Here is a 19133-nt window from a genome sequence, read left to right as displayed (position 1 = left end):
AAATTTCGGAGTTCAGCTCTTTTAATACCCTTTTAGTGGTCACTACAAATTTGTTGTCCCACAAATTGTATCACATCACATACAATTAGTTGTGATTGGTCAAAAAAAGTATTAATTTTTAACTTAAAAACATTTTTTCAACCAATCATAAGCTAATAACACATGTAATTAGGGGTGAGCATGAGACGGGTCGGGACGGGTTAAGCATGTCTCTCACCCGTCCATAAATACTGATCAGATCAATTTTTGAACCTAAACTCGTCCCTAATTAGGATGAGACACATGAGGGACGAGTCTGGGTTAGAAAAGGACAAAATGACAAACATAAATTTTTTTATCAAATATTTAAGCATGCACAATCAAAATTATATAACATGTATATAAACTCAACTAAGACCTATATCTCACACACATCAGTATATAAACTACAAACCAAAAATTTCATCTTCCAAATTAAAAATTATCAGAATCACATGACTGAAAATTATAGAAGAAATTAAAAATTTCAGAACAATTTAAACTGTTAAGTGTTAACATAAGCTGAAGTGTTCTGATCTTGTAAATGATAAAAACACATAAGAACTGGAATGACAACAACATACCAATACTCGAAAGTTCACACAAAAATGAATACAATAACTAGTTATCAACTGAAAAAATGAAACTTAAATTGGAGTTCACACAAAGTATACAAAAACTAAAAATGAACTGGTTTTCTATCAATCAAGATTCATTGGCTTGTAGGTATTTAAGTTATGTGGGGATAATATAATGGGTATTGATAGATACTTATTCAACTATTCTTGATATATAACTACGAGTCGGGTGACCCGAACATAGACCTGAACCCGTCCTTTTTGACATCGGGTCTGTCCCTTTTTATTTATTGTCAGACCCTTCCCTTTTTATTTATTTGGACTGATCAGACCCGTCCCTAAGTCATCGGGTTGAGACGAGTTTACGGGTCAAGCTGGATCTTACTCACCCCTACATATAATGGTACAACTTATAGAACAACATATGTACTCTCTGGCTAACTCACTATGAGATTAGGTAGGTATTTGATTTAGCTAACTTACTATGAGATTAGATACTTGATTTATAGGAATATTATAATAATATAATATAAAAGTAAGATTAATACAACTAAATATGGGATGAGAGACATTTCAAATTATTATTCACGAGTTTAACTTCTCTCCCTATTGAAATATAAGAGGAATTTATCATGTGTCATAATCTCTATCCAATATTGGACTCTTCACTAGAGGAGCTCAACTCCTTATTCACATATCCTATTAATTTTTTGGGTACATATCCTATTAATTAATAATACTTTTCTATAGTATAAAATTATAATTGATGAAAGAGAAATTTTAATTAATATTTAGGAATGTTAATATTCACACTCCTAAAACATTCTCACCATTATATTTCAGCGACCTTACTTCTCATTTGGGAGAAATGTTAGTAACATTATATACATATTTTTCAAGACACTCTTTATTAACGAGAAGCACCTACTAAATTATATTCATGCGTTTAGGATGAAAAGTTTAAGTGGAATCTTATTAAAGAGTACAGTTATAGTTATACTCTTGTATAACTAACAGCAAGCAATATAACTCGAAGCACACCAACCACCAACAATTAGAGGATAACCAGCGAATTCAGCAACAGCATCCACCCACCAAACAACCTAAGGCAAAGTACAAGTGCATTAATATATCAGCAACCATTACACTCTACCTAACACATGTGAGATGAAACAAGTATTGGTCTACTAGTATAAAACTCTATTAAATTTCCAGAAAAATTAAAAGATTAAATATTCGACTCTCGAGACTTGGGAGCAATATTTATCGGAAGAAATAGTTACACAACCTAAAATGAATTAGTTTCTTACCAAAAAGTGTAGAGATGGATACAGTTGGTAGTAGCCAAAAAAAACACATGTTACACGACCTAAACACTGAAAAGTAATGCTTGGGTCTTAGGCATATAGGGTATGTGTAACACTTATTTGTATTGTTTAGAACTTGTATGTGCTCATACATTTAATCATAGCTCACATTTAAAGACTAAATTAACGAATTAACAATCAAAATCCAACTCCAAGACTTAGTGATTTATATTCTATGGAGGAAAATGCCAACCAGTATTCTAAAATCATTTCTCAAGGGAAGCAAGTATGAATAGTTGTATTGGGAAAATATATAATAAATCCAAAAAAGGTTGAAAAAAAGCACACTTTGAAGTTTGAATGCATTATTTATTTAAATAATATCTTAAAGACATTATTAACTTACTATAAATTTTGTAAGAGTTCTATAATATTTATACACTATCAATATAAAGATGTATACATAAACATTATATCATCTACCACTTATTTAAATTACATTTTTTAAGAGTTGGTAATAATTAAATATAGATGACGTATAACACAATAATAGTATGTAAAACTCATACATAATTTTTTATCATTAAGAAAATGCTTTTGATGTTGCGGTTAACAAGCTGTCGATTAACAGTGACAAAACTTGTTTATGTGGTTGACCAGTAATTAGTTATGATTGTTTTTTATAACAAAGAGTATTATTCACCTTGAGTATATGATTGTCCCTCTTCAAATAATAACTAACTCATTATCATACATCACATATTATGTCCATAGACAACCTAACTTGTATCTATTTTAAGTTGTCCGTTAGCCACCTATACAAATTTCCAAATTAATTGATTTGGGAATAATGGTGCATAAGTTTGATATTGGATTTCACAAGTATTCATGTGGTGAAATGGATACATCAGTTGCTTGCCTGAAGCTGGATGGTTTTGGTAGGTTTTATCCTAAAGAATACTAACTTTTTGGCAGACTTTATAGCAAAGATTGGAGCTAATTCGATTTCTAGGTGACAATTTCGGGATCTTGCTCTTTCTGGAGCAGCACCGATCCTAAAAATGGATCTTTATTAGCTTTGTTTATTTTTTTTATCATTTCTATTATACCAAAAAAAAAAGTTTGAAATTGGATGACTTAATGTCATTAGAAAATAACGAAACCAAAATCAAAATAAACATAAAAATGTGAGATGCATTAAACCAAAAAATAGAACTAAGTCAAAGACGTCTTGTTTTGGTTAGGAAAAGCTTATTTTAGTGTAATTATCACAAGTATACCGTGAGAGCTTACATATTAAATTAGTTACTTTTGTTAGTAAAAAAGGTGGGTGGAAGGGAGGGTGACACACGGACAGCCCATGTAATTTTACACAAGAAAAGGAAAAGAATCCTCAATTTGAAATGTGAGTTAGAGTATCTACTCCTCTAGCTAAAATATTGATAAAACGATATTTATTAGGAGGAGAAGTTAACAGCATTAATATATCAACTTCTTAATTTTAGTTATATCAAAAAACTTACATTTAGAATCTTATCCTTCTAAGATTTTTATAATTTTTTAGGAACCCAATTATTACTTGCAACATATTTGAATGACTAAAAATGAAACCTTCCTTAAAAAAAATTGAGGACGTTCTAAACACTGCAAAATCTTGACTTCTGACTCATTCCTACCATAAATATGTTTCTTCATTGGCTCTTATACCTTTGAGGAAATGGCTGCAGTCAATCCAATCTTAACTAAAAAGTAAGTGAAAATCTTATGTTGATAACGGTTATATATTGTCGCAAGATGTGTACCATTTCATGTATCATTATTATTATTAGGTAGAAAAATAAAATATGAATTATATATTTTTGACTAATAAAAGAATACATGAAATAGTACACATACGTCAGTAGATTTACTCTCAATTTTGTGATTTTATAAACGGACTTCACAATATTTTATTTCAGCCTATTCACTTAACTAAGCTTGAAGCTCTTACTGAGTAACATTTTCTTCACTAAATTTTTCTTGGACTTTTTTTCCTAAAGTTGGAGAATATTATTTGATATCCACATATAACTATTTATAATAGGATAATTCTGTCAATAATTTAAGACAATTCTCTTTTAACATATAGATGTTATTAAGTTGGACTTTGTCCACATCAACAAAGTTTTCCAAACATATAATAAAGATAAAGTCTATGCTATCATACTTAAAGAACTTGGTTATCTACTAATTTTATTCAACAGGCTTATTTTTAATAGGTTAAGAATATTATTTTCCCGTTATCTATTTGAAATATTCAAATAGATCCCTAAAATAAAAAAATGATGCATTCCCTGCAATGCAATAAAAATAATTGTGAATGCCTAACAAGCCTCAACACAAATGTTTACTAGATTGAAAATTTGAAATCTTTGGTTAGGTATTCGACTTTTATTTTGTGTATGAAAAAATTATTATGAAAGACAAAGTCATTTTTATAATTAATTTCCTATATATATTTAGGACATTTGAACTAATGTATCTTTATATATTGAATAAATGGATTGTCCAAAAAAATCTTACTTTTAGTTCTTGGAATATCAATTGTTTAGAAAATCTCAAACAAGTATTCCATTCAAGATAATGCTATTTTAAAAGTTCTTTAAACAAACATTAGTTCCATTTTTAAAAAATCAAATAAAAATTAGTTCAGAAAGTACCCGCATATTATATCTCAAATTCTATAAACTAAGTTGCTAAACGGACATAATGCAACCCAATAACACCTTCATGTCAGCATATATATCAAGTAGTTAAGGCAACCATTAAGACATTTGCGCTTGATAAATTGTATGAAAGAAATATTGTGAATTATAACCAATATAACTAACAGTATCTATCATTGATTTGTTAATTATCATTAACTCCCAAACAAAAGTAATACAAATCAATGATGGATAATGTACTGACAGTGTCAAAAACTTTACACTATCAGTGCACATATTTTAAACTCATTAAATAATATTATTTTAATCAAAATGTATTAAATTTTATATCATTTAATGATTTTTTAAACCATCTACTTAACTTTTTAAACAATTGGGGTACTTTGATTTCCTTTCCCTTTTTTGTTTTATTTGCCAAATGCATTCCATCTTTATTTTGGAGAGCATAGTGAAAAGGAAAATGATATATGATTGTATTAAATTATCCTACTAATCCTCCTACCCATAATAAAATAATATATATCAAAAAGTGATACATTATTTGTTGATGATAATTTTTGAAGTGATATTAATAGGAGAATTTGGTAGGAATACTAAAGTCTAAGTAGCTGTATAGATATTAATCTATTTTATTACATGATCCATATCTCAATTTCTGTTATCCAAAATTTGGACTTACATAAAGTGATTATTGATTAGTATTTTCCCCATTTATTGATCAGAACGAAAGGCCTCCTCTGGCAGCTAGTTGTCAACCAGCACTTGCTCATTTGATAAAACGTTGTTGGTCAGCAAACCCTTCAAAGAGACCAGATTTCTGTGACATTGTGTCTACTCTTGAGAAGTACGATGAATGTGTCAAAGAGGGTTTACCTCTAACTCATCATTCTGGCTTAGTCAGTGGTAATGTCATTATTCAACGCCTAAAAGGTTGTGTCTCTATGAGTTCTTCCATACTTGTACATGCCTAACTAATAATTCCTCTACAAAGTAAGTATATACATTCTCATTATTGATGCTCATAATACTATACTATATAGAGAAAGAGTCCATTGTAGTCTATACAAACTTCATGCTTTTTCAACTGTATTATGCATGTGTACTTTAGAAAAATTTCGGAGTTCAGCTCTTTTAATACCCTTTTAGTGGTCACTACAAATTTGTTGTCCCACAAATTGTATCACATCACATACAATTAGTTGTGATTGGTCAAAAAAAGTATTAATTTTTAACTTAAAAACATTTTTTCAACCAATCATAAGCTAATAACACATGTAATTAGGGGTGAGCATGAGACGGGTCGGGACGGGTTAAGCATGTCTCTCACCCGTCCATAAATACTGATCAGATCAATTTTTGAACCTAAACTCGTCCCTAATTAGGATGAGACACATGAGGGACGAGTCTGGGTTAGAAAAGGACAAAATGACAAACATAAATTTTTTTATCAAATATTTAAGCATGCACAATCAAAATTATATAACATGTATATAAACTCAACTAAGACCTATATCTCACACACATCAGTATATAAACTACAAACCAAAAATTTCATCTTCCAAATTAAAAATTATCAGAATCACATGACTGAAAATTATAGAAGAAATTAAAAATTTCAGAACAATTTAAACTGTTAAGTGTTAACATAAGCTGAAGTGTTCTGATCTTGTAAATGATAAAAACACATAAGAACTGGAATGACAACAACATACCAATACTCGAAAGTTCACACAAAAATGAATACAATAACTAGTTATCAACTGAAAAAATGAAACTTAAATTGGAGTTCACACAAAGTATACAAAAACTAAAAATGAACTGGTTTTCTATCAATCAAGATTCATTGGCTTGTAGGTATTTAAGTTATGTGGGGATAATATAATGGGTATTGATAGATACTTATTCAACTATTCTTGATATATAACTACGAGTCGGGTGACCCGAACATAGACCTGAACCCGTCCTTTTTGACATCGGGTCTGTCCCTTTTTATTTATTGTCAGACCCTTCCCTTTTTATTTATTTGGACTGATCAGACCCGTCCCTAAGTCATCGGGTTGAGACGAGTTTACGGGTCAAGCTGGATCTTACTCACCCCTACATATAATGGTACAACTTATAGAACAACATATGTACTCTCTGGCTAACTCACTATGAGATTAGGTAGGTATTTGATTTAGCTAACTTACTATGAGATTAGATACTTGATTTATAGGAATATTATAATAATATAATATAAAAGTAAGATTAATACAACTAAATATGGGATGAGAGACATTTCAAATTATTATTCACGAGTTTAACTTCTCTCCCTATTGAAATATAAGAGGAATTTATCATGTGTCATAATCTCTATCCAATATTGGACTCTTCACTAGAGGAGCTCAACTCCTTATTCACATATCCTATTAATTTTTTGGGTACATATCCTATTAATTAATAATACTTTTCTATAGTATAAAATTATAATTGATGAAAGAGAAATTTTAATTAATATTTAGGAATGTTAATATTCACACTCCTAAAACATTCTCACCATTATATTTCAGCGACCTTACTTCTCATTTGGGAGAAATGTTAGTAACATTATATACATATTTTTCAAGACACTCTTTATTAACGAGAAGCACCTACTAAATTATATTCATGCGTTTAGGATGAAAAGTTTAAGTGGAATCTTATTAAAGAGTACAGTTATAGTTATACTCTTGTATAACTAACAGCAAGCAATATAACTCGAAGCACACCAACCACCAACAATTAGAGGATAACCAGCGAATTCAGCAACAGCATCCACCCACCAAACAACCTAAGGCAAAGTACAAGTGCATTAATATATCAGCAACCATTACACTCTACCTAACACATGTGAGATGAAACAAGTATTGGTCTACTAGTATAAAACTCTATTAAATTTCCAGAAAAATTAAAAGATTAAATATTCGACTCTCGAGACTTGGGAGCAATATTTATCGGAAGAAATAGTTACACAACCTAAAATGAATTAGTTTCTTACCAAAAAGTGTAGAGATGGATACAGTTGGTAGTAGCCAAAAAAAACACATGTTACACGACCTAAACACTGAAAAGTAATGCTTGGGTCTTAGGCATATAGGGTATGTGTAACACTTATTTGTATTGTTTAGAACTTGTATGTGCTCATACATTTAATCATAGCTCACATTTAAAGACTAAATTAACGAATTAACAATCAAAATCCAACTCCAAGACTTAGTGATTTATATTCTATGGAGGAAAATGCCAACCAGTATTCTAAAATCATTTCTCAAGGGAAGCAAGTATGAATAGTTGTATTGGGAAAATATATAATAAATCCAAAAAAGGTTGAAAAAAAGCACACTTTGAAGTTTGAATGCATTATTTATTTAAATAATATCTTAAAGACATTATTAACTTACTATAAATTTTGTAAGAGTTCTATAATATTTATACACTATCAATATAAAGATGTATACATAAACATTATATCATCTACCACTTATTTAAATTACATTTTTTAAGAGTTGGTAATAATTAAATATAGATGACGTATAACACAATAATAGTATGTAAAACTCATACATAATTTTTTATCATTAAGAAAATGCTTTTGATGTTGCGGTTAACAAGCTGTCGATTAACAGTGACAAAACTTGTTTATGTGGTTGACCAGTAATTAGTTATGATTGTTTTTTATAACAAAGAGTATTATTCACCTTGAGTATATGATTGTCCCTCTTCAAATAATAACTAACTCATTATCATACATCACATATTATGTCCATAGACAACCTAACTTGTATCTATTTTAAGTTGTCCGTTAGCCACCTATACAAATTTCCAAATTAATTGATTTGGGAATAATGGTGCATAAGTTTGATATTGGATTTCACAAGTATTCATGTGGTGAAATGGATACATCAGTTGCTTGCCTGAAGCTGGATGGTTTTGGTAGGTTTTATCCTAAAGAATACTAACTTTTTGGCAGACTTTATAGCAAAGATTGGAGCTAATTCGATTTCTAGGTGACAATTTCGGGATCTTGCTCTTTCTGGAGCAGCACCGATCCTAAAAATGGATCTTTATTAGCTTTGTTTATTTTTTTTATCATTTCTATTATACCAAAAAAAAAAGTTTGAAATTGGATGACTTAATGTCATTAGAAAATAACGAAACCAAAATCAAAATAAACATAAAAATGTGAGATGCATTAAACCAAAAAATAGAACTAAGTCAAAGACGTCTTGTTTTGGTTAGGAAAAGCTTATTTTAGTGTAATTATCACAAGTATACCGTGAGAGCTTACATATTAAATTAGTTACTTTTGTTAGTAAAAAAGGTGGGTGGAAGGGAGGGTGACACACGGACAGCCCATGTAATTTTACACAAGAAAAGGAAAAGAATCCTCAATTTGAAATGTGAGTTAGAGTATCTACTCCTCTAGCTAAAATATTGATAAAACGATATTTATTAGGAGGAGAAGTTAACAGCATTAATATATCAACTTCTTAATTTTAGTTATATCAAAAAACTTACATTTAGAATCTTATCCTTCTAAGATTTTTATAATTTTTTAGGAACCCAATTATTACTTGCAACATATTTGAATGACTAAAAATGAAACCTTCCTTAAAAAAAATTGAGGACGTTCTAAACACTGCAAAATCTTGACTTCTGACTCATTCCTACCATAAATATGTTTCTTCATTGGCTCTTATACCTTTGAGGAAATGGCTGCAGTCAATCCAATCTTAACTAAAAAGTAAGTGAAAATCTTATGTTGATAACGGTTATATATTGTCGCAAGATGTGTACCATTTCATGTATCATTATTATTATTAGGTAGAAAAATAAAATATGAATTATATATTTTTGACTAATAAAAGAATACATGAAATAGTACACATACGTCAGTAGATTTACTCTCAATTTTGTGATTTTATAAACGGACTTCACAATATTTTATTTCAGCCTATTCACTTAACTAAGCTTGAAGCTCTTACTGAGTAACATTTTCTTCACTAAATTTTTCTTGGACTTTTTTTCCTAAAGTTGGAGAATATTATTTGATATCCACATATAACTATTTATAATAGGATAATTCTGTCAATAATTTAAGACAATTCTCTTTTAACATATAGATGTTATTAAGTTGGACTTTGTCCACATCAACAAAGTTTTCCAAACATATAATAAAGATAAAGTCTATGCTATCATACTTAAAGAACTTGGTTATCTACTAATTTTATTCAACAGGCTTATTTTTAATAGGTTAAGAATATTATTTTCCCGTTATCTATTTGAAATATTCAAATAGATCCCTAAAATAAAAAAATGATGCATTCCCTGCAATGCAATAAAAATAATTGTGAATGCCTAACAAGCCTCAACACAAATGTTTACTAGATTGAAAATTTGAAATCTTTGGTTAGGTATTCGACTTTTATTTTGTGTATGAAAAAATTATTATGAAAGACAAAGTCATTTTTATAATTAATTTCCTATATATATTTAGGACATTTGAACTAATGTATCTTTATATATTGAATAAATGGATTGTCCAAAAAAATCTTACTTTTAGTTCTTGGAATATCAATTGTTTAGAAAATCTCAAACAAGTATTCCATTCAAGATAATGCTATTTTAAAAGTTCTTTAAACAAACATTAGTTCCATTTTTAAAAAATCAAATAAAAATTAGTTCAGAAAGTACCCGCATATTATATCTCAAATTCTATAAACTAAGTTGCTAAACGGACATAATGCAACCCAATAACACCTTCATGTCAGCATATATATCAAGTAGTTAAGGCAACCATTAAGACATTTGCGCTTGATAAATTGTATGAAAGAAATATTGTGAATTATAACCAATATAACTAACAGAAATAATCTACGTAAGAATAGAATAATGGTTATTGTACAAATAAAAATCATTAATAATAATTATTAGATTTGATTTAAGAGAAAAAGATATATACATTTACTGTTTAAGAATTTTTTACACTGTTATTGTATTATCTATTATTCATTTTCAATTATGTTTGACTTTTTAAAAAAAAAATCCAAATGAAAGATAAATAATGCACAAATGGTGTATAATTCTTTCAATTAGTTTTATACACTAATATATAGGGTTGGAAGAGGAGGGTATATGTATTAATTTGTGGGGATAATATTTATTGAAAGTATAAAGATTTATACATAATCATTATATTATTAATATTTCATTTATATTATTTTTGATGAGTCCATAATAATAAAACATGAATATTAAATAATACACTAACATATATAAACATATACATTATTAATGCAAATATTTTTTGGCATATTTTATACATTATATGGATGAGGCTTTACCATAAATAGATAAAGTCTATATATAGTATTTTGTACACAAAAATTAAAATTTGGACGACTTGAAATATGACAAATTTTATTTAAAATAGGATTACTTTTGAAATCTAATATAACAATATTATTACTAATAATAATGTTCTAACAATAAGTTTAAAAATATTTTTAATGGCCAATAATCTAACTTGTTTAATTAAACAGACATAAAAAACATGAGTACTTGAGCCTATAATAATAAGCATCATAAACCAAGCCTAACAAGATCAAGTACATTTTGGCTCCAGTTATTACTATGGTCTTTTAAAATATTTCAACTGCTGTTATTTTTTTGGTATAACAAAATATATCTTCTTACTTTACAGTTACGAAAATAATCTTTTTAGAATGTTGGTTAATCCTCTCCCTCTCAATACCAAAGTAGCTCCAAATATTTAAAATTGGACTCCAATTACTTCAAACTGTTTTGTACTTTTGCTAAACATTAGCTAAGGGAAGTGAATATAAAAATCTAAAAGCATAAAGTCTATTTTGGAAAAAAAAATGTATTTAATAAATTAAGATTAATATTTTTAGTTTTATGTTATTCATTCTGTATTCTTGATTTCTTAAATTAAAAAAATCATATATCAACATAAAATTAGTCTAGTGATATAAGGTTTATTAAATCTCAATAGTTAAAATTTGATTCATGTAAACAATATTCTTGAGAGGGACAACTACAACCAAGTAATTAGTTCTTTACCAAAAAATGAAAAAATATAATTGGTAGTATAAAAAAATTAAAAAAACATATTATAATTTAAAGACAGGGAGAAGAGGAGTAGGTATTGCGAAGAACGAGGGCAGAATAAGTAAAGGGCATCGATTTAAGCGAAGGAGGCAAAACCAAAAGTCGCCACTGTTGTCTGTTGACACTTCATTCAAACCACTTTTTCGTTGTTCCCAAGCCATTTAACCTTTTAAATTATTCTTTCAAATAATTCATTCAGTACTTTAATATATAATGTACTATATATATATATATAGAATGATATGTTTATACACAAATTATACTATAATTTAATTATTTATTTTCTTAAATTGAATAGACCAAATAGGTAAAAGTTAAAAATAATTTAGGATTTCTTTTTTCCATCTCATCATTTATTTCAGTAACATTCAATTAGATTTAAGAAAATAAACGACTGAGGTTGTGTGTAATTATTGTAATTTAACTTAGGTATAAACAATTTTCTCTTTATATATATTATTAATATAAAAATTTATACAAATCACTTCATATATATTACATTTTATGAAGAGTCGATGATAATTAAAACTAAATATTAAACAACTTACATATATAAAAGTCTTATATAATGGTGTTAGGGGTGGAAACAGGTCAGACCGCCTACCAGGGGCCTATTACCTGACCTATAACAGGCTAGGTCACGCTAAAATTTTTTCGTAAACAGACCGGGCTCAGGCTTTTTGAAAAGCCTATTTAGTTTAACAGGTCAGGCTTTAGGCCATTCAAATGGCCTATTAAGTCTAACCAGTCGGCCTATTTAGTTATATTATATAATAATGTTCATATTTTATAATTTTAATATATAAGCAATGTTATTATATATGTAATTTTAATATAGAAATGTATACAAAAATATAATTAATTGTTAGGGTTATAAAAGTTTATTTAAAAGTATGCATATTAGTTAATTAAATATAGACATTATCACTTATTTCAGGTCTTTAAACAGGTTAAGAGGCCATGACATGCTTTTAAACAGGTCATACCTAGACTTTGAAAAAAATTTAAACAGGCTAATAGGCCAGACACAAGCTTCTATATGTTATACAGACTCAGTCTGTTTAAGGCAAAGTCTGGTCTAGCCGATTTCCACATTAAATTATGGTGTATATATTTTCTCTTAATATATTTAAGAATAAAATAATGGATTTCTAGTATAAGAAGATAAGTTATTTTCTTATGTTAATAAAATCACAACAAACGTCCTATTTAATTATTTTTTAGAAAAATATTTCTAAAATTAAACAAAAAATTTTACTAGTTGAAGGAGATAAGTAAAATCCTGACATTAGACACAAAAGTTATTGTCACACGTATATTATTAATTCAATATATAATATTTAGAAATAAAATATATCCTAAATAATATAGAAAAATATATTCTAAAAGCATATGTTATAATTTTATTGGTGAAGGAATGAATATGTACAAAATTTAAATCAATAATTCTTCCGATATCACAATTTTATTTTATTATCATATCATTCTTTGCCTTTCTTAATGCCATTATTTAACATTAACTCGAAGCATTAAAAGCATTTGGGTTTTCCAGAATTTAAATTTATTTCCGATGCAATTATTATCTATATCTACTAAAAAAATAAAGGATTTGATTTTAAAAAACAACACTTATTTCTTAGGAAGAGCAACTACACTACGTAACCAATATTAGTTACTTATTTATTGGGTGATGATATTGATGGGAGTATAAAAATAATTAACTTTGAGAGATAGTGCAACATTAATATTTAATAGAAATTTAAGAAAAAATGTAGAAAAAGCTATAAATTTATAGTTACCTGCTAATTTTAATTATTTTTCCTAATTTTGGAGAATTACATAAGTGTTTACAAAAAACGAATTGATACGCAACAAAAAACGAGGAATTCCAAAACAGTGGGTATTTATCTACTCAGCTAATTTCAGAAGATACCATAACAAACCAAATTGCCCAAAAAGAACAGAGAATATAAAGTCCCTTCTAAGTTCCCAAATTGAAAAAAAAGAAATAAGAAACCCTGAGAATCTAGAAAAGTTGGAAAAGAAATAGTCAAACTAAACTGCAATAGCATACAACTAGGGAATAAGTTGTGAAATTAAATTTGTTATGTTTACCAATACTGAGTAATTTATCAACTAGCAGTACCCTTAACGCTTCAATGATTCATAATTTCTGACATTGAAATCGATAGAAATCTCAAGTTCCATCTAGAGTTGCATAAATAAATAGATTTTTCCTATTTTTGCAGACCAAATGAGATTTAATTCGTAAGCAACATCTTTTCCCGAATTCTATAACAAATTATAACAACCATCTATAGATTTTTCAAGGACACTAAACTGGCTAGGAGATAATATTTTACCAGAAATTGACAACAACAAAAAAACCAATGAAACGCAGAAAATAGAAGTGGATTGATAAGCATGATTAGACTGATAATCATATTTAATAAAACCAATCCATGGATCAAAATCTATTTCCTTTTAAACATTGCATAGTAGTGATTAATATACAGAAGCAAAAAAAAAAACAGAAAGAACAAAGGAAAAAGTAGAAGAAAGTAAAAGCTATGAACCTACCTTTCCTCTTCTATGTTTAATTTCCTTTCTTCTTCTTTATCTTAATCTAATTAACTTCATTATTCTTCTTCTTCAGTTTTCCAAACTCATTCACTGTCCCCAAGCACCCCAAATACTTTCACGAATGAAACTAACAAATCTTCTCACTGACCCTTTATCTTCAACTTCAACCTCTTCCCCACTTTTGCTTCTATTGTTACTATTCTTCTGCAATGCTTCCAATTTAAGCGACTCATTATTAACCAAACCTGTTAACTCGGTCCGGTTCAACTCGGTCTGTTTCTTATTATTCAACCCTTTCTTGTTATTCCTCTTTTCTTTCTTCCCATTCCTACCCTTATTGTTGCTTTTCATATTTTTCTGTTGCGCCAACCAATCCTCGAAGGCATCGATGATCTCGTGTATGAGTTGGCGGCTCGGTGAAGTGTCCCACCTTACCCAGTAACTCATGTAGCAACGGAAGCAACAGCAGTGAAACAACGGAACGTGGTCTCCGCCGGTGGCGGCGGTTGTGATTTTTCTGTAACCAGTGGTGGTGGTGGTGTTCCGGCGTGAGTTGTCGGAAAAGTTGGTGGAGGAGAAGCAGGAGATGAGGTAAGATAGGACTTCTCTATCTTCCTGTGAGAGGGCCGCCGCCAGGGTAAGGATGGCGGCGGGGAGGAAGGCAAGGTGGTCGGTGATGATTGGCGGTGAGGGATGAATTGTACCTTTCCGATAAATCTTCTGCATGGTTAAAGTTGAAAAAGAGAGACAGAGAGAGATAAAATAAAGAGAGAAATTTTAGTGAAGTTTTGTTTATCTGTTACTAGTTATATAAACAAATTTTAATGTTAAGGCCCTAATAAATATCTCTACCCACTAAGAATAATAATATATATTTCCTAATAAATTAGTTTATATGTGTTAGTTCATGTGTTTTTTTTATTTTGAGAATTTGATATTGAATCGATTGTTATATTTTTTACTAAATATTTAACATTTCATGAAATTATGGACTTAGTCTCCAATTATCTATCTGATTTGGAAGTTATTACCTTTCAAAAAAATTAATACTGTAATATTTATCTATACTAATTACTATGATAAAAGGAAATAAGGAATTAGTAGTTGTAGACATTTTTATTCTTACTAAAAAAATATTGTCAACTTACTATAACTTTTATTTATATCAATATTAATATACCATAATAAATTTATTAAAATAAAAAATTAATTTGTAATAATATATTTACTAACAAAATATTGAGGTTAACAGAATAATACCTACTTGTATAATTAAGTAGAGATTTTGTTAACTTTATTTTTAATTAATGAATACTATCTGAGCTTGAACTTATCAGTTGTCACCCTCTTGTTGCAATGATATTGTGGTCCCACTTTTTCACTAGTCATTAACATTTTTCTAAAAACAATAACAATTCATTTATTGCCAATATATATTCAGTCATAGATTCTCGTGTTGTCATGGTGTTAATATATTCATTAATAAATGTGATTATCAATATGTGGCACTAAATATTTTAATCATATTTTAGTTTTACTAATTAATTATTTTTTTCAACATACATCTTACAATTGACAAATAAAAAATTAAAGGATTAAAAATATAAAGCTTTCTTTGCATCGAAATTGAACTGCTAAAACTCCATTTTTTTTCTTAAATTAAAATTAAGCAGAAAATTCACAAAACCCTCCTTAAGCTTTATGTGTTTTGTAAGTAGATACCACAAACTATTTTCTTCTTAATTACTCCTTAAACTTCAACTATTGATAAAATTAATTTCTATGTGTATCTAATTTAAATTATTAATAATAAAATTATAATTAACACATTAGATAGTGTAAAGTTGATTAATCCACTAGACAATCAATGTCTCCATCAACTTCTAGGAGCAAATAGCTCATTGTTGATAGTGGATAAATAATTTGAAGTTTCTTATATTTATGTTTTATTTCTCATATATAGATCCATCCTGAAAGAAGCAAAGAAAGTTTTATATAGAAATCAATTTCACTAATAGTTAAAGTTGATATATGAATCCTATGATCAGAAAATATGTATGGTGTTTATGATAACTTCCAATTTCCAAACTTCTAAGATGTTATTACTGTTTTTAATTTACACATTGAGTTGAAGATTTTCTCTTGCCATGTTTTTCTAAACTTTTTGTCAATATCAACTAGGTTGATGAGAGAGTGAGTGGCTACCTTTTCCGAGGGAATTATGAGACAAATTTTATTTGAAGTGATTTCAAATGGGAAAATATCACCATAGGCTCGTATTGTCTCAATAGGGAAAAGCAGTGTAAAAAAACCTTATGGTTTCAGAAGCAATTGAAGAATAAGCATCCTTAATTCAGAAGATTCTTAGGTCATGATTATGAAATGAGGTAGAAATTGATTGCCTATTAGTCAATCTTAAGCAATTAAGTTAATTCCAATTTTATTGTTAGTAATTTAAAATTGTATATAGACAGATACCAATTTCACTAATGGTTAAAGTTTAAGGAGTAATTAAGAAGAAAAAAATAGTTTATAATATCTACTTGCAAAACACACAAAGTTTAAGGAAGTTTTATAAAATTTTCTCTAAAATAAATTATAAACCAATTAAATTTAACTGTAATATATGTGCATTATGAGTGTAAAAATTTATATATAATTAATAAATTATTCACTATTTTTTACATTAATTTTTAGGAGTCAATTATCATTAAATATATATGGTGAATGATGGAGTCAATGTCGGTCCAAACATTTTGTAGGTCCGATAAAAGGAAAAGTTTGAGCCTATAAAAGGTCTCACACAAATATGAGAACACAATATATATTTTCTTTTCGAAATCGATTTTGTGAGAATCCAAATTTTTTCTTTCCAGATTCGATTATGTTATTTATTTAGGGACTTAAGTCTAATATAATTTTACAGGGTACTTTTCTTAACAAGAATTAAAAGTCTCATATTTTTACTCTCTATGAGATCCTTATTCCAATTATACATTAACTGTATAATAATATAAAACAATAATTATTACCTTCAACATAATATTGAATGAAATATAAACCAATAATTATTACCTTCAACATAATATTAAATGTCAAATTTATGCATAGAAAAATAATAATGGATAACACAAAAAAATTTAAAAAATAAAAATAATAACAAAATTGTGATATAGAAATAAAATTAGTTGCATAATTAAAATAAATGTTTTGGGCCTCCACTAATTATAGACACACTTGTTTGCTAGTCTTGATACATTTTTTCCTCATCATACTGTGATTAAGTGCATGTTTGGTATAATTAAAATTTTGAGTATTTGCTTATTTTTTAAAAAATAAGCTTAAAATATAAATTATGTATGTTTGACAACTAAATGAAATTATAAATTTAGTTTTTTTTTTTGAAAAATATGTCGAAAGTAGAAGCGCTAAAATTATAAGTTGGTTTATTTTGGGTTAGCTTATTTTTCTTTTCAATTTTTCACTTCTCATTTTACCTCATCATAACTTTATCTTCCTCATTCTTTTTACTCTTCCACCAAACTTCATTACCGATCATATCATCACCGCCAAACTCCACAACTCTATAACTTTATCTCTCTCATCCTTTTATTTTTATTATAAAACTTGACATTTGTGTATTATTTATTATGTGAATTGTGTAATTCAAGATTATCAACTTCTATTTATTTGTGTGTCATGTGGTTTTTAATATTGATATTGATTTTTATATTTTATTTTAATATATATTTTAATCATTATTATACAATATTAAAAATATATATAATGATAAATATTAAAAATAGTGTAAAAAACAACTAAAATAATCATAACATAAATAATTAACGTCATACCATTTTCTGAAATTTTACTATGTAAAAAAAAATATTTTTACCCTATCCGAACAAAATAAATTAATTTATATTTAGTTTTCAGCTAAAGACCAAACTATTATAATCTCAAGGTTTATAAATTAAAACTAAAAACTTAATTTATACCAAATGCACTCTAATATGAGTTAAAGTGGTAAGTTTTATAAAATATTTAACAATTGTTTCATTCATCTGATTAGATATTTATATTCTCACACAAACACTTAGCTATTGATTAATCGACTATGGAAAAGCATTTTATTGTTGGTAGAATCAACTAGTTAAAAAAACAAAGACAAGAAGACACCTCTTTCTTTTCTTTCTCTTTGATGCACTATATGACGAATTAGGATCTTCTTTCCTAAAATCTTCTTGTCTTTATGTCCCAAACTAATCATATTTCACCAAATCACATAAAAATATTATGTTATATATTTTTTAATTTTCTTTTCAGATATGTGTCAAACTTCCATTGGATTGGGATACAATGTGACACAAAAAAGTGAGACAGCTGATCCCGGACACCAAGTCATACTACACAGAAACGCTACAATTAACATGCAAGAGAGGTAAATGAAGGAGGGTCCGGTCATCGAAAGCATGTAATGAAATAAGAGTGTAATATATTAATATTTATGCAAAATTTATACATAGTCACTGCATCATTTACCATTTATTTGAATTATATTTTTTGAGAAGTTAATAATAATTAAATATGAACGATAAATCATATAGTGATAATATATAAAACTCATACATTTTTAATATATACATGTTTTTCTCATCAAATAATGGGAAGGAATGGAGCATACTTGACAAATATGTCAACGCAACTATTCCCTTAGAATTTGTAAAATCATGAATATAAATACAGAAAACTAGATGTTATAAGAGTTTTATATATTGTTATTGCATTATCTA

The 19133-nt window shown here is 27.8% G+C and overlaps 1 protein-coding gene across 2 annotated transcripts; it reads right to left on the bottom strand.

The window, feature by feature from the left end:
* Nucleotides 14208–15125, bottom strand: LOC109329008. Of its 2 annotated transcripts, none has more exons than XM_019562669.1 (2): nucleotides 14393–15125; nucleotides 14208–14353 (listed from the first exon to the last, which is right to left on the bottom strand). In XM_019562669.1, exon 1 carries the CDS (start codon nucleotides 15064–15066, stop codon nucleotides 14428–14430), a length of 639 nt encoding a protein of 212 aa, XP_019418214.1. In that variant the 5' UTR covers nucleotides 15067–15125; the 3' UTR covers nucleotides 14208–14353; nucleotides 14393–14427. The 2 variants fall into 2 exon arrangements, with proteins under 2 accessions (XP_019418214.1, XP_019418215.1); XM_019562670.1 differs by having other exon boundaries at nucleotides 14208–14845; nucleotides 14882–15125.

The sequence above is a fragment of the Lupinus angustifolius genome, chromosome LG16, assembly GCF_001865875.1.
Source record: "Lupinus angustifolius cultivar Tanjil chromosome LG16, LupAngTanjil_v1.0, whole genome shotgun sequence".
Classification (NCBI taxonomy): Eukaryota; Viridiplantae; Streptophyta; class Magnoliopsida; order Fabales; family Fabaceae; genus Lupinus; species Lupinus angustifolius.
The sequence above is the reverse complement of the archived record's forward strand: the minus strand, read 5'-3'. Positions and strand labels throughout refer to the sequence as shown.